Raw genomic sequence first — 12,795 nt, forward strand, 5'->3', positions numbered from 1 at the left:
ATTTTTTATCCCCCGTCTCTTCAGTAACTGTTGGATCAGACCCTAAACACAGATCATTGGTTTCTAATGCAAAACCAGGCAATAATTGCTCCTCTTGGGTGCTCACTCCCACCATCACAAAGGACAAAGTCACAGCAATTATACCTTTGGTTCAACTCTGTCGTTTCCCAGCAGTATTGGCTGTGTGAGCAAACACCTCCACAGCAGCTCAACAGATATATATAGATATAGATGTACAACTTAGAGTCCTTGCAGACACCAGAGGAATAGCATCGCAAGGCCACCCTCAAACCTCAGTGTACCTCCCTAATCCTCACCTCACAACCTGGCTCTTGTCTCTCTACATTTTAACTCATTCATTTACTTCATTAATGAAAAATTACATAGAGACATTTTTCTTCTTTGACGACACAATATTCCTCAACCCTGGTCTGAAACATGGGTGTGAATATTTATAAGCAGCTTCCTATTGTCTTTCCAAAAATGTATAATTATGCTGCAGTTCGTCAGCATTTCATTAAATATATAACAGTAAGATTAAGCTTTCACTAGGCTATCTAGAAGCAGTTCAAATAGGGTGTAAATACATTGCTACACTGCACAAATATTTTATCAGCCTGCTCTCAGCTTTGTTCTGCAGTGAGGGATGGATTCAGCTCCAAACTTCAGTAATAAATAGCAGCAATGAGTCTCCCTAACCTACAAAAGATCGATTTTCCCTGTACAGGCTGGGAGGGGATCCTCAGTCACCTGCATTCATTTCAGCTCCCTGAATGTAAGCATTTCATGTTTTCATTAGTCTCATTAGCACTCATTAGTGTCAGCAGGTTGCTCTCAAATGACCCACTGCCTTTGCAGCGAGGTTATGTCAAACACCAATAAACTCACATGCAGAAAACTATAAACAAAGGTGGGCAGATTGATGCCTGCCTTAGGTGTGTGTTGCTGCACATGAATTCAAGAATTTCCAAGAAAAAACACAAGGCTCTGTCCTAGCACTCTGGAATGTCATAGAATACACTACGCACTCTTGGGGAGACAAGTTTATCATACATGGTTTACTTTATCATCTCACGTCCTTTCTTTCTGCCACAGATATCTGCAAAAAAACTGTTTTGTCAAGGCTTGCTCTGCCTTTCGTTGTAGAAATCAAACTTCTAGATAGAGAACACAGTGAAGGTTCACTTATAATAGCAACTATGATCCATAACTGTCAAAGAAAAAAAGTCTAGCATTGGTCATGTCTGAGCTCAATGGAATGTGGAATAATTAAAAAAGCCAGCTATGCCTTTTGAGTACAGTATTAGCAAATGAGAACAGGGGTTGAGAGCCAGCTGCCAAGCACGGTTTGACTGACCTGGGAATTGCTGACATCTCTGGGAAGGAGTGCTACAACCCACTGGCCTCCAAGCTTGGCAGCTTCTGGTGTCTTCATTTTTTTATTACTTTAAAACCTGAGACTTTGAAAAGATCTCACAAGGTGAACTATGGGGCCCAAAAGACATTCTGATTGCTTTCCACTGGCCTGGGCTCGGTGCTGCTGAGATCCCTGAGATCCACCCCATTCAGGAGATAATTATGCAACTTCTACAGTTCTCCTTAAAATCTGGATGGTTTTATCTGTGTACCTAGCTAACAGAACAGAGGATTTTACCTCTGAACAGCTGTACACACTTTATAGGTACTCAGAGGACTTGAGCAGTGTCATTTTTAATGCACTCATGGAAGTGAAGGTGCACATTCACCCACCGTGAAGGTGCCGCCCATGAGAAATCAGGGTTCTGCTTTAGTTTCAGATGCCGCTCAGCCATGCATCCAAGCAACATTTGTCTCCAAAGGTGCAAAGGGAGAGACATGGAAGAATCACAAAGCTGCAATGTCTGGCCCTCCTGGACTGAACAGCACTGCAGCCAAAAAAACACCTTTGCAAGGTGCAAGCTGTTTTGTGTGAAACCTGCCCTCTAACAGACCATCTCTATCCGTCTGAAAGTCATGCATGTGCTTAAAAATCTGGCAGCACACAGACTTCATATAATTTTAATGTTACTATTTATTATGGTAGTACCTAGGAAACCCAGGCTCAGTCCAAGATACCATCCTCCTAGCTGTACAAATGCAGCAAACGAGTCAGCCCCACACTGCTGCAGTGCAGTGTTGGAGCTCAACGGGTCAGTAAAGACAGAGGGGAATGTACAAGGGAACAAGGCAAAAACAACTCATCCTTTTAAGTAAATAAAATTACAAATGGAAAATTGCTATAGCAAGAAGATGATTTACCTGTAGTAATAGAGAAAGTCAGAAGCAGAGATGGGATTAAACAAGCTCTGGCAGTTTCGGATTCTCAGGCCATTAGCCATCACCATCTCTATTAGTCATACTGTTACGAGGGAAGTATACAACATTCTTATGTCATTTTTTCCAATTTACCTAACAGTATGCCAACTGTTAGAAAATGGCAATGTAAGTGGTTTTTCACTAGTGAGTCTTCTTGTGCTGTCGAATTAGCACCCTTTTTGCTGATTTATGCAGATCTTAAATGGAAATTGTTCATGGATTCTTGGAGTCTAATCTGCCCTTTCATATTTTGTGGGTATATTTTAGTGCAGCCCACAGGGTTGCTCAGACACATATTACATTCTTAAAAATACCCTACTCTGGCTGCTGAAAAATCAAGAATTCTGGGTGGAAAAAAATATGAAAACCTTCAATTCTTTCTATACTTTCTACCAGTGAATTAATAAAACATCGTTCAGAAACCTGGAGAACATTGCAAAGATCAGAAAGTCATAAAGAAAATAATTTAATATGATGATCTCTTTTTAATGTTTACTACAATTAAAAAATATTAAATTAACTCAGCAAGACTGGATCCGAGGCAATTAGGAGATATGAAACATCACTTGCCAGACTGATTGCACTGTGCTTGTATGTTAAACTGAAGGAATGTCAGTTTTCCCAGAGTTATGAGAGGTCTGTTATCAAAATCTGCAAAGTATTACACTGCATGAGCATTAGACTGATGCTTCTAAAATTAAGATGGAATTAAAGCAGATAGTTAGATGGATTCCCTGTAGGAAACATCCTGTATTTCTCCTAGATAGCATTATTCAACCTGAAATCTTTTGTTTCGCATTTGTATTCTTTAACTTATCGCATTACTGCTTTACAACTCCCAGAGTAAATGGTATCTCGGGCTGTTTATGAAATACAGAACCCTCCATATGACACTTTCTTTCACTCCAGTTTTCCCATCCTCCTAGAAAGTGTATTCCCACCCCCGTAATTCATTCTGCACCCCATGACATCCCAATAAAGCAAGAGAAACTACATGTCTCATTCAATTTGCTAAGACTTTGTTTTACAAGGAATAGGTGAGCACAGGGTTACAGATTCCCCCATTCTAGTTTATATCAGGGTGAGGTGTGGGGTTTGTATCGAAAAAAAAATGACCTGGAGGATTTTACCTACTGCTGTGCTATGGCCATTGCCAAAAGACTCCATAAGTGCAAGAGTCTCTCACGGGGAGTTTGAACTTTCCTTTAATTTAATCCATTTAAAAAATGACTCACAATTTATTGAATAAAGTGGAGAAAATTGATATCTTTTCATTAAGCTGACAAAGTCTTTTTTTCACTGATGGCATCTGTGAAATGTGTTCTCTATTTAAATTTTATTTATATCAATCTTCTCTGGTGGAAACTAGATTAAAATGGAATGCTTTATACTTACAGTAAAAACTTTCCCATCCTGCAATGAGTGTCATACTAGTTTTGAAAACAAACTCTGTTTCTTATTCCTTGGAGTAACATGATACCTATGATCAGGAGGAAGCACAATCTAATATCTCTATTCCTTTGTATTCTATTTCTATATAAACAAAATGTGTGCACTTTATCACAGGCAACAAGAGATAGCTGCTGTGGCTTTATAATGGCAAATGCAGAAGCAATCTTGGAACGTTTTAATACATAGCATGTTCCCTCTAAACTGTTGAAAAATGCATGATGATACTTTGTTCTGTTTTCATATTTCAGGGTCTTCCATAAACATGAATTAACGTTATATATTACTCTGTGAGTATTGTCATATTGTTCCGTTGTTAAATATAATGTCTTTATGCTTATTGCCATAAAGACATTATATTTAACAATGGGACAATATGCTAAAGCAATTTCCTAAACACAAATGCAGAAAAGTTAAAGGATAGCTCTATCTGCAAAAAAAGTCTTTGCATTTTATATATGCACTGGAGTAGCAAACATGGCACTAGCAAGCGCGTGCGAGCCCCTGGGCAGTGTGTGCACATTTTCCCCCAGACCACCCCCGGCCTGTGCCCTGTTCATCCCCTGTAACAGGGCCCTTCATCACCGCTTTGATCAGCTGAGGGATTTCAGTTCAATGCAAGAACCTGAAGACTGAGAAATGTGAGACACAACAAGTTTGAGAGTTCCAACAAGAGGTTTGAATCCAATGGATTGGATCAAAATTGGATCAATTTTTTTCCAACTCCTGCTTCATTCAAGAGGAAGATGATAGAATGGTTAGTGTTTCCATGTTGATTTGATCTCAGTTTAGGTGTAGATATGTGAGGGTATTCAGTGCATTTTTACTGTCCCATAATAGAATAATTTGTTATTGACATTCAAGGGGAAAACATCCACAGCCAGCTCTCTTCATACATCAAACCGTTGTGCTCCAGATGATGCACAAGGACAAGTCAAAAAGCGGTCACTACCCTTATGTGACCTACAAAGGCTCTTATGAACTTGGCAGGCTGAAGCCCAGTGAATTCAGTCTAAGCTGGAAGTTCCCTGCAGCCACCTAAGGCTTTGGGCATTAGGTTTGGGAACAAATGCATTTTAAATTGCAATAGATTTGTGTAAACACTAGGATATATAAGCTATTTTCTTGCTCTTTCCCTATATTCAATCTGATCCCCAGATCTCTTATCTGTAGTTTATGTCTCTGTTTGGTACACACGATCAGCAAATGCCATTTCAACCAAATGCTTTTTTGTCTGTTAATCCATGCAGGCAAAATACATCAAAAGTTAAATATTTTGATCAAAAAATGTCTATAGCTTTTCCAACAAAGATATAAAAAAATACACTGTGAATTGGACTGGAAAAAAATCTCAAGAATTTTCTGAAGAAAGTTGCTTTTCTCCGCAGCTCCATTAGTTATATGCTTAGAATTTAATATTCTTATAAAAGAGGCATTTTCTTGAAAAGAACTCAGATATAAGCAAACTCTTATTTACACTAGCAGGAGCTGGGGAACAAAACACTCAAAACAAAACACAAACAAAGCTGGTGCAGTCAAGACTTTTATATCATATCCTTTTTTCTTTCCCCATGGCTGAGGATTATCTGTCTCAGTCAAATCAGCCTTGCATGAAGAAACTCCATGCTTCAAGTATTCCCCAGACAGCGAGAAGAACACAATGAAAACCACTCCAAAACGTTACAGGCATCTAATTCAGCATGATGTGAGCACTCGCAGCCCATGATACCTGGTGACTAATGGGAGTCTGTAATTCTCACCCAGAATTAGCTGTTCGGTTCACCAAGAAGCTCAGGTTCACCAGGATCTGGGGCATCTCGAATGCAAACAGCCCTGAGGGAAAGCATCTTCTCTTTAACAGTTCTCTCTCACACACACAACTGCTTCAGCACATCTCAGAGCAACATAACCTAAGTGTAGAGAAGCTGCACTGTATTCCCCAGGGAAGCTTCCCCCACCCCCATACAGGTGCACCTCATCTCAAACACAGCAAACTGTGATTCATTTTAAAGCTTTTTCCTGCCTCTTTGAACAGAGCTGGAGGTGTAAAACTTTGAGATTAAGTAGACCTCAAAGGATCAGCAGTGCCCACGAAGGACAACTGGTCTTAAAGATTAAAAAGGCTCTTAATAGAAAAGAAAACCTATAAACACAAGACTCAAAGGAAATAATTTTCACTGGGCTCTGGATGCCCCTGGCACAGCATGGTGCTGAGGACTAGACCACAGCGAGTTTTGTAGTGCTTCAGATTTACAAAGAACTTTGCCTACTTACATATTAGAGACAAATAGGAGCGTTTAATCTGTAAAAGGCCTTAGTTTCCCCAATTATAAGAGGAGCCTTGTCTCCAGCACATCTGTGCTGTGTAGGGACAGGTGAGGGTACTCACTGGTGGTCCCTTGGGTGGATTGCCTTGTGGTTGTAACTGCACTGTGATCACAGATTAAGAGACAGATAGATATCGCTATATACAGAGATGTGTGTGTATATACATAAGCACACTAAAACCTGCATGCTGTTACATGAATCAATTGGCATTAATGTTCAGCACTGATTTTGCATTTCAGTATTTTTCAAGGTCAAAATCCAAACACTTGGGCTGTATTTAACAGCATCAAGAAGTAGTTAGATCATTTTAATTGCTATGAGCAGCATTGCTTCTCCATGCTGCCTCTCAGTCTATTCATCTCGTATCGCCGGTTTACATTGTGAACTCCCTAGGCCAGGGCATTCAGGTTTGTGGTTTTGTACCTAGCACCACAGGATCCTACTCCATGGTTATTTCATGCTACAGCACTGCTACTAGTAAATAATTATGATCATCGCTTTTGATTCCATATCAGAAGATTCTTCTCTGAGGATATTCTGAGGATGCGCTGCTGTGATGATTGCTGTGAAGGCCAGTATTTAGCAGGATATGCTTTTTCGGTTTGCTCACTGCCCAATCTATTATTAGAGCACAGATTCAGCCCTCATGCCTTTTCATGCATAGTAAAGAGAGGTATCTCTTTTCTCCACTGTTAACAGCATTAATGATAGCCTTCTGAAAATTATGTGTGAATAGCATCATTAAATTGCCTTGCAAGAACAGGTGTAAAGGCTTTTGTGTGTTGTACATATGGAGAAATTATATATTACATTATGAAAATGAGGTATAAACTGTGAGGAGAAATAGGAAAGGCAACACAGAGCTACATGATCATTGTATGGCCGTTCCAACTGAACTATTCTATTCTGCTCTACTCTATCCTAAGCCTAGCTTACTTGCTCCAGCTTACTCTTCTTCCAGACCAAAGGAGCTTTCAAACCCAAGCTATTTTTCCCTGTGTTTCAAGTAAACTCAGCAGGTGAAAACCATGTCCCAGTCGGGAGAGTTATTCAGCAAGTCTGCTGGCACAATCCCATACCAAGGTAAGGCCTGTCCTAGAGGTACTGGCTTGGACTCCTGAGTCGCAGTACCTTCCCCATTACTGTTAATTAGCTGACTCAGAAATATTGCTTCTCATTCTGGGTTATTTTGCACTAAACTGGGCTATACTTGGCTGCACTCCAGCATGGCTCACCGTATGCCATGCAGATCAACCGTGCACCTCAACAAGTGGCAGGGGCTGGTTTGTTCAGCTTATCTGAGGAGCAAAGACCTCACCTTTCCAAAGGAAGTCTTAATTGCACTTTAAAGGAAATAATAGTGACATTTAATGTACGTACACTTGACCTTCTTTACAGGATTTCCCACTCTGTAATTAAGAATTTTTATTTCCCTGAGTTTACTACCAGCTTTATGTGAAAGACAGCTCCCTTGCTGGGCACATGACATACTTCTGTGTTCATTTAAACAATATAAATTATTTCTCTCTCTTACATTCTTACCTAAAGAATATCGTATTTGGCTTAATTTGGGAGTAATTGTGTGTAACTACGTTTCCCATTTGGAAATACACATTTATAGTATGACATACCTGCATGCTTGCGTCTCTGCACGTTGTTTGTTAGTCTGCAGCAGAGGAAGCTGGATCAGAAAGTCAGGGGAGCACTAAGGAGAAGAGGTAATTACGTGAGGCTGCCAGAAGACTTCAAAGTGGCTGAGGACTGACCGTCTTGGCAGTGGTTTGTTTTTGCTATACCACACAGGCAAACAAAATGCAAAATTGGAACAGTCCTATGAAAACATGGTTTTCCTTTCAGGGCTAGATCAAAAGGGGAACCATTTCTAGTAAATTAGGTTTGGAGCAATAAAGTCAGGTGCTTAGGCGGGACAACAGCAGCTCTGGTAAGATAGTGTGATGGGTATAACTGTGTAGATAATGCTGATGACAGGTAACTTTGAAACCATAGTCCCCTAGCACCCGCCTCTCCTCACCCAAAAGCAAGAATACAGTTCACGTGTTACTGAAAATGCCAGAGTCCCTCTTTTGTCCCTTGTTGAGTCTCTCTTCTCCAGCCTCCTGCTCTCTGTGCCACACAGAGCCTCCTCTTGCATGATGAATGGAATAGTGATGCATACTTTTTAGTCTAGGATTATCTAGTATGCGGGTTCAGTGTGTTTATTTCTGAGTGGTTTGTCATACGTTAGAGATGAGAGAAAAAGGGACTTCTAGCTTCATCTACATAGCTGTGAAGTGAGGGGATGGGCGTTAATAGCAGCTGCAGATGGGTCTTTGGGTGTTTCCTTAGGATTTTGTGAGCATAAACAGATTACAACTAGATAGAAAATAAATCAATACTTTAATTATAAACTCTGAAATATCCTTAAATCAACGCATGCACAACAGGGCATTTTCCAGATCTAAGGTAGTCTGCTGCTCCAAAGGTCTATTATAGGCTCGAAGTAGCTGTGTGGGGTGATATGAATGGGTTAAGCATCTCTGAGTGAGCGTGCATGAAGCTTTGAGAGTGAGGCTTCATGAGTGCAACCATGAAATTAATTCTTGCCAAGGAAAACAAACTACAGACAGAGCCACTCATGCACCAGCTAGTCACAGTTTGCAAGGTTAGCTAAAGTTTATCAAAATCCCCAGACAAAAAATGTCATTAAGATACAGTTAAGGTTATAGACAGATACCAATTCCCAGGCAAGAAACTTCATTAAGGTACACTCAAGGTTGTAAACATATGTGCCAATTAAATTCAAACAACAAGATCCAAACACTGTCATTATTTACAACATTAAATATTTGGAAATTTAAAGTTACTGTTAGAGATAATGTGGTTTCCATAAAATTCATAATCATGTTTCAACAAACTGAACTTCTGCTGCTGTTCAGCACAACGTTACCTTCTATTTCTAGTCGTGATGCTCCCTGCCATGGGATACTGTCAAAGCTAAAAGTCTACAATGGGCTCAAAAAATTCTGCACAGATTTGTGGAAGAAAAAGCCATCTGTAGGCATGGAAAGCAAAACAGACAGTGTTTATTCTGGAGCACCCTGAGCCACAGGTCCTGAAGACCTGGAGAATATTCTGAGGAAAATCTCTTTCGACTTGCCTTGGTCTTATATATGTCCGTAAAGATCAGATGGGCCACTGGGACAGACGGGCTGTTAGGGTGGGGGGGCCTTCGGTCTGAGCCAGGGCTGCTGCCATCGCAGCGTTCCCCGCAGTCACAGCGTGACAGCAGACTAAATCCCGTGTATAAAGAAGCTACGGCAAGCAATGCACTGTCTTGGAGAATATAGGATGCAAAACAAGTAATTAAATGTGATCTCCTTGCAACTGAATTTCAACTGAAGGGTTTAGAAGGGACACTCTGCCTCTTAAATGCAGTGTTAGACCCCTGAGATATTATTTAATTAGATTTTTCATTATAACATAGTTGTGAACGTTGTCTTTCCTCTTTTAGCTTCAATAGTGATCGGGAAATGGTGGTGTGAGATGGAGCCCTGCCTAGAAGGAGAGGAATGTAAGACATTGCCTGATAATTCTGGATGGATGTGTGCGACTGGCAATAAAATCAAGACCACCAGAGTAAGTTGTCTTTCTGCCTATACCCAGGAGGTCCTAATAGGAACGGGGGTCGCTAATGATTGCTCGCCCATAGCTTTTCCATCATCATGTCTGCTGTAAAAGTCTTATAGCTCACTGAATACCTCCCCAGCCATCCAAAGCCTCTGGCTATAATTTTGTGAAAATTCAGATGGATTCAGGCTGGTCACCTGGGTCCAGGCTTGGAGCTGCTGGATCGCCAGGTCACTTTCTTATAGATGTGGTCACCTCAGAAAAAAACCCTAGTGCACATCACTGAGCTTGTTTCTGGAGGCTAAAGGGAAGAATACTAGATCGAAGGGAACTGCTGGATCCCACATCCATTCCTGGGCTGTTCCAGGCCACATCTGTATTAACAGCTGTAGATGTGCTTTGTAGCATGAAATGGTGCTGAGGACTCAACTCACTATCTGCATTTCAGGTCTTACTTCAGAGCAGCTCTAGCCCTGTGCACCCATTAGTAACATACTCTTGAGATACTGAAGATTCAGGTAACCCAGGCCAACAAGTGATGACAGCTTTCACCATGCACGGCTAGGAAAAGGTGGAGATGCGGCTGCAAATAGAGAAAGTGTGAATGAGCTGGCTAAACTCTCATTATGAGATTCGCTTTGGGGGGGAAAAAAAGTGTTTTTCAAAAACAGAGTCTAGCTTTTATTTTTGCATTGTGCAAGTGTTTCACAACATCTGCTTAAAACTGCCACCTATACCTGTATTCAACAATTTTGATTATTTTCATACCATGATAATTTTTTTTTCTGAGAAAAATGACATAGTTGTCAACTCGAGATATTTTTTTTATAAATTAATAACTTTTGTTTTTCATTGAAGTGGAAAATAACTTTTGAAACCTGCTAAATGAAAAAAAATGCAGCGATTTTTCAAGACATTTTTCCCTGTTCATTAAGAAATTCTACATACTCATACCCAGCTACTAATTCACAGGAATGTGAAGCTTAAAGCCAGAATTCCCTGACTTCTTCCTTTTGCTACGATCCTACCTCTAGTCATTTTTCATGTCTTCTAGGCCTTTTGTTGAAGGAGGAGATTTTACCCCAGCTGATCCCCATGCCCTCTCAAGTCTTTTCTTTCCCTCCATATGATTTACCCCAGGATGAGTGATCTGTTTTGCAACCCTAGTTTCTTGAACGGTACCTTCTGGCATGGCTAATCTCTCCACCACATCGCAGCACTATAATTTAGGAGGTTTTCCTTGCAGAAGGCAGTAAGTGGCCCCTGAAAGCAGGATGCGTATCAGCTCTTCATCATCTCACAAAGCAAAACAGAAAGCATGGAGGGAACTGTGATTCCTTGACTCAATTTCTTCCTGCAGTACTTTTGTTGCTGCAAACCACTCTATGCTCACAACTGATCTATCCACACTGAAACACCACTGGAAGATGGTGCCCTAATGTATATGCCTTGCAGTGCAATTAAACAAAAAAACCAAACTTACTACATGTCCTTTTCAGGGAGGCAATGTTTTCCTCATTGAATTGGGAAATTAAAACGGAAGAAAGTTATATTAAAGAAGTAATAAGGAACACAGGGAAATATGTTATACTTTTGTTAAATTACAATAACTCAGTACTTCTGCAGTCTGTCTGCAAATTATATAATTTAGGAATTGCATTTGGGTTTTTTCTGTGAAATTGTCCTGCTCTTAACTCCCCCAGCCCTCATCACATAAACTACTTTTAGGCGATAGCCTGCATCTAGAAGCGATTGCTAGAAATTTAGCAGCTTCATTAATATGCAGATGTGTGGTCCAATCTATTCAGTATGCATTATTGTATTTCATTTAAATTAAATACTTACAGAGTGAGTGCTCATAACTGAAAAAATATTTCTTCATTTACCCACAGGAGTTATTTTAATTAGCTTGTGAGGGGAGTACCTTATGGTGCTGCTTCCAGTAGACTTTTGCTTTGTTGCTTTAAAATATCATTACAGAATGCAATTGACAAAGGCAACATGACATGATGTGCTTAGCAACTGCCTCTTGCATTTTTTAAGGAAAATTCTACTCTATAATCCCTGAAACTTTGCTTGAATCTGTACTGCTGCATCAAGTCTAGCAACATAAATATAAAATAATGGAAGAAATCAGATCCTGAAACAGGCATTTTTCTCTTTGTTTTGTCATTTCAGATGGCATCAGGGAAAGAGATTACCCTATAATCTGTACTGACCCCAGTCCAGGCTGCAAGATTGGGCCATGTGTGTCTAATCTGTGTAGTTAAGGAAGTTAAGAAAGAAGAAGAAACAAGACAAATCAGTCAACATCCCAGATATATCTGTGGTGATCAGCCAAAAAGCTAGAGCAAGTTACCATAGGCTGTACATTGTAAACGGTTTTAATGAAGGCTTTTCCTTACAGGGCGGCTGCTGTCTGACAAGGAAAACATTTGCATTTGACTTGCAGGATTAAAATACCTATTAGTATATTCTTCAAGAGCCGCACTAAATCACATATAAGCATGTGTGTATGTGTGTATGTATATGAATACATGTATATACACAATATACGTAATTTTACAGTGTAGTGTATTACTTCATCTTTGGTTCTCAGATATGATTAATACTGATTAATGTCAGAAGAAGGTGGACAACAGACCCTGTGAAGGCTTTGCAAGCACATCCTCCATTCCTTCCCTTTCATGCATTTATTCCTGTGTTTAGTCCTTTAGCGTAGCTCTCTAATTAAGTTGTTAATGCCAAAGATATAAAGCTCATGGCCTCTGTAAATCAATTTCTTTTCTACTGATGGTCAGAGCAGGTGACAAACACTGGGAAAAAATCAGGTTGTAATTCAGTTTTGGAGCAGTTTCAATGCTTTTTTGATCCCTATTCACTCCTTCTTTTTGTTAAGAACATAAGCTTCAATGCTTTCCTTAAAAATTTGGGGCTCTTGGAGCTGTACTAGGACCTGGCTGGAGATCACATCACTACACTTCAGCAGAGCAGCCAGCACCTGGGAACATGCAAGAGCACAGTCTCCGTCTGGATGCTGGGAGACGATGCCCACAA

At 40.2% G+C, this 12,795-nt stretch overlaps 1 protein-coding gene across 2 annotated transcripts in view; it reads left to right on the forward strand.

The window, feature by feature from the left end:
* Nucleotides 1–12,795, forward strand: part of TAFA1 (TAFA chemokine like family member 1) — a 265,588-nt gene that overhangs the window by 238,246 nt on the left and 14,547 nt on the right. Inside the window, exons 4-5 of one of the 2 annotated variants that reach the window (XM_080383082.1) lie at nt 9,623–9,747; nt 11,917–12,138. In XM_080383082.1, the coding sequence (XP_080239208.1) occupies nt 9,623–9,747; nt 11,917–11,946 (155 nt within the window). In that variant the 3' untranslated portion in view covers nt 11,947–12,138. Of the gene's footprint in view, nt 1–9,622; nt 9,748–11,916; nt 12,139–12,795 lie in introns of those variants that run through there. The other variant, XM_080383083.1, reaches the window with a different exon arrangement.

This window comes from Falco punctatus (assembly GCF_963210335.1).
Source record: "Falco punctatus genome assembly, chromosome: 4".
Lineage (NCBI taxonomy): Eukaryota > Metazoa > Chordata > Aves > Falconiformes > Falconidae > Falco > Falco punctatus.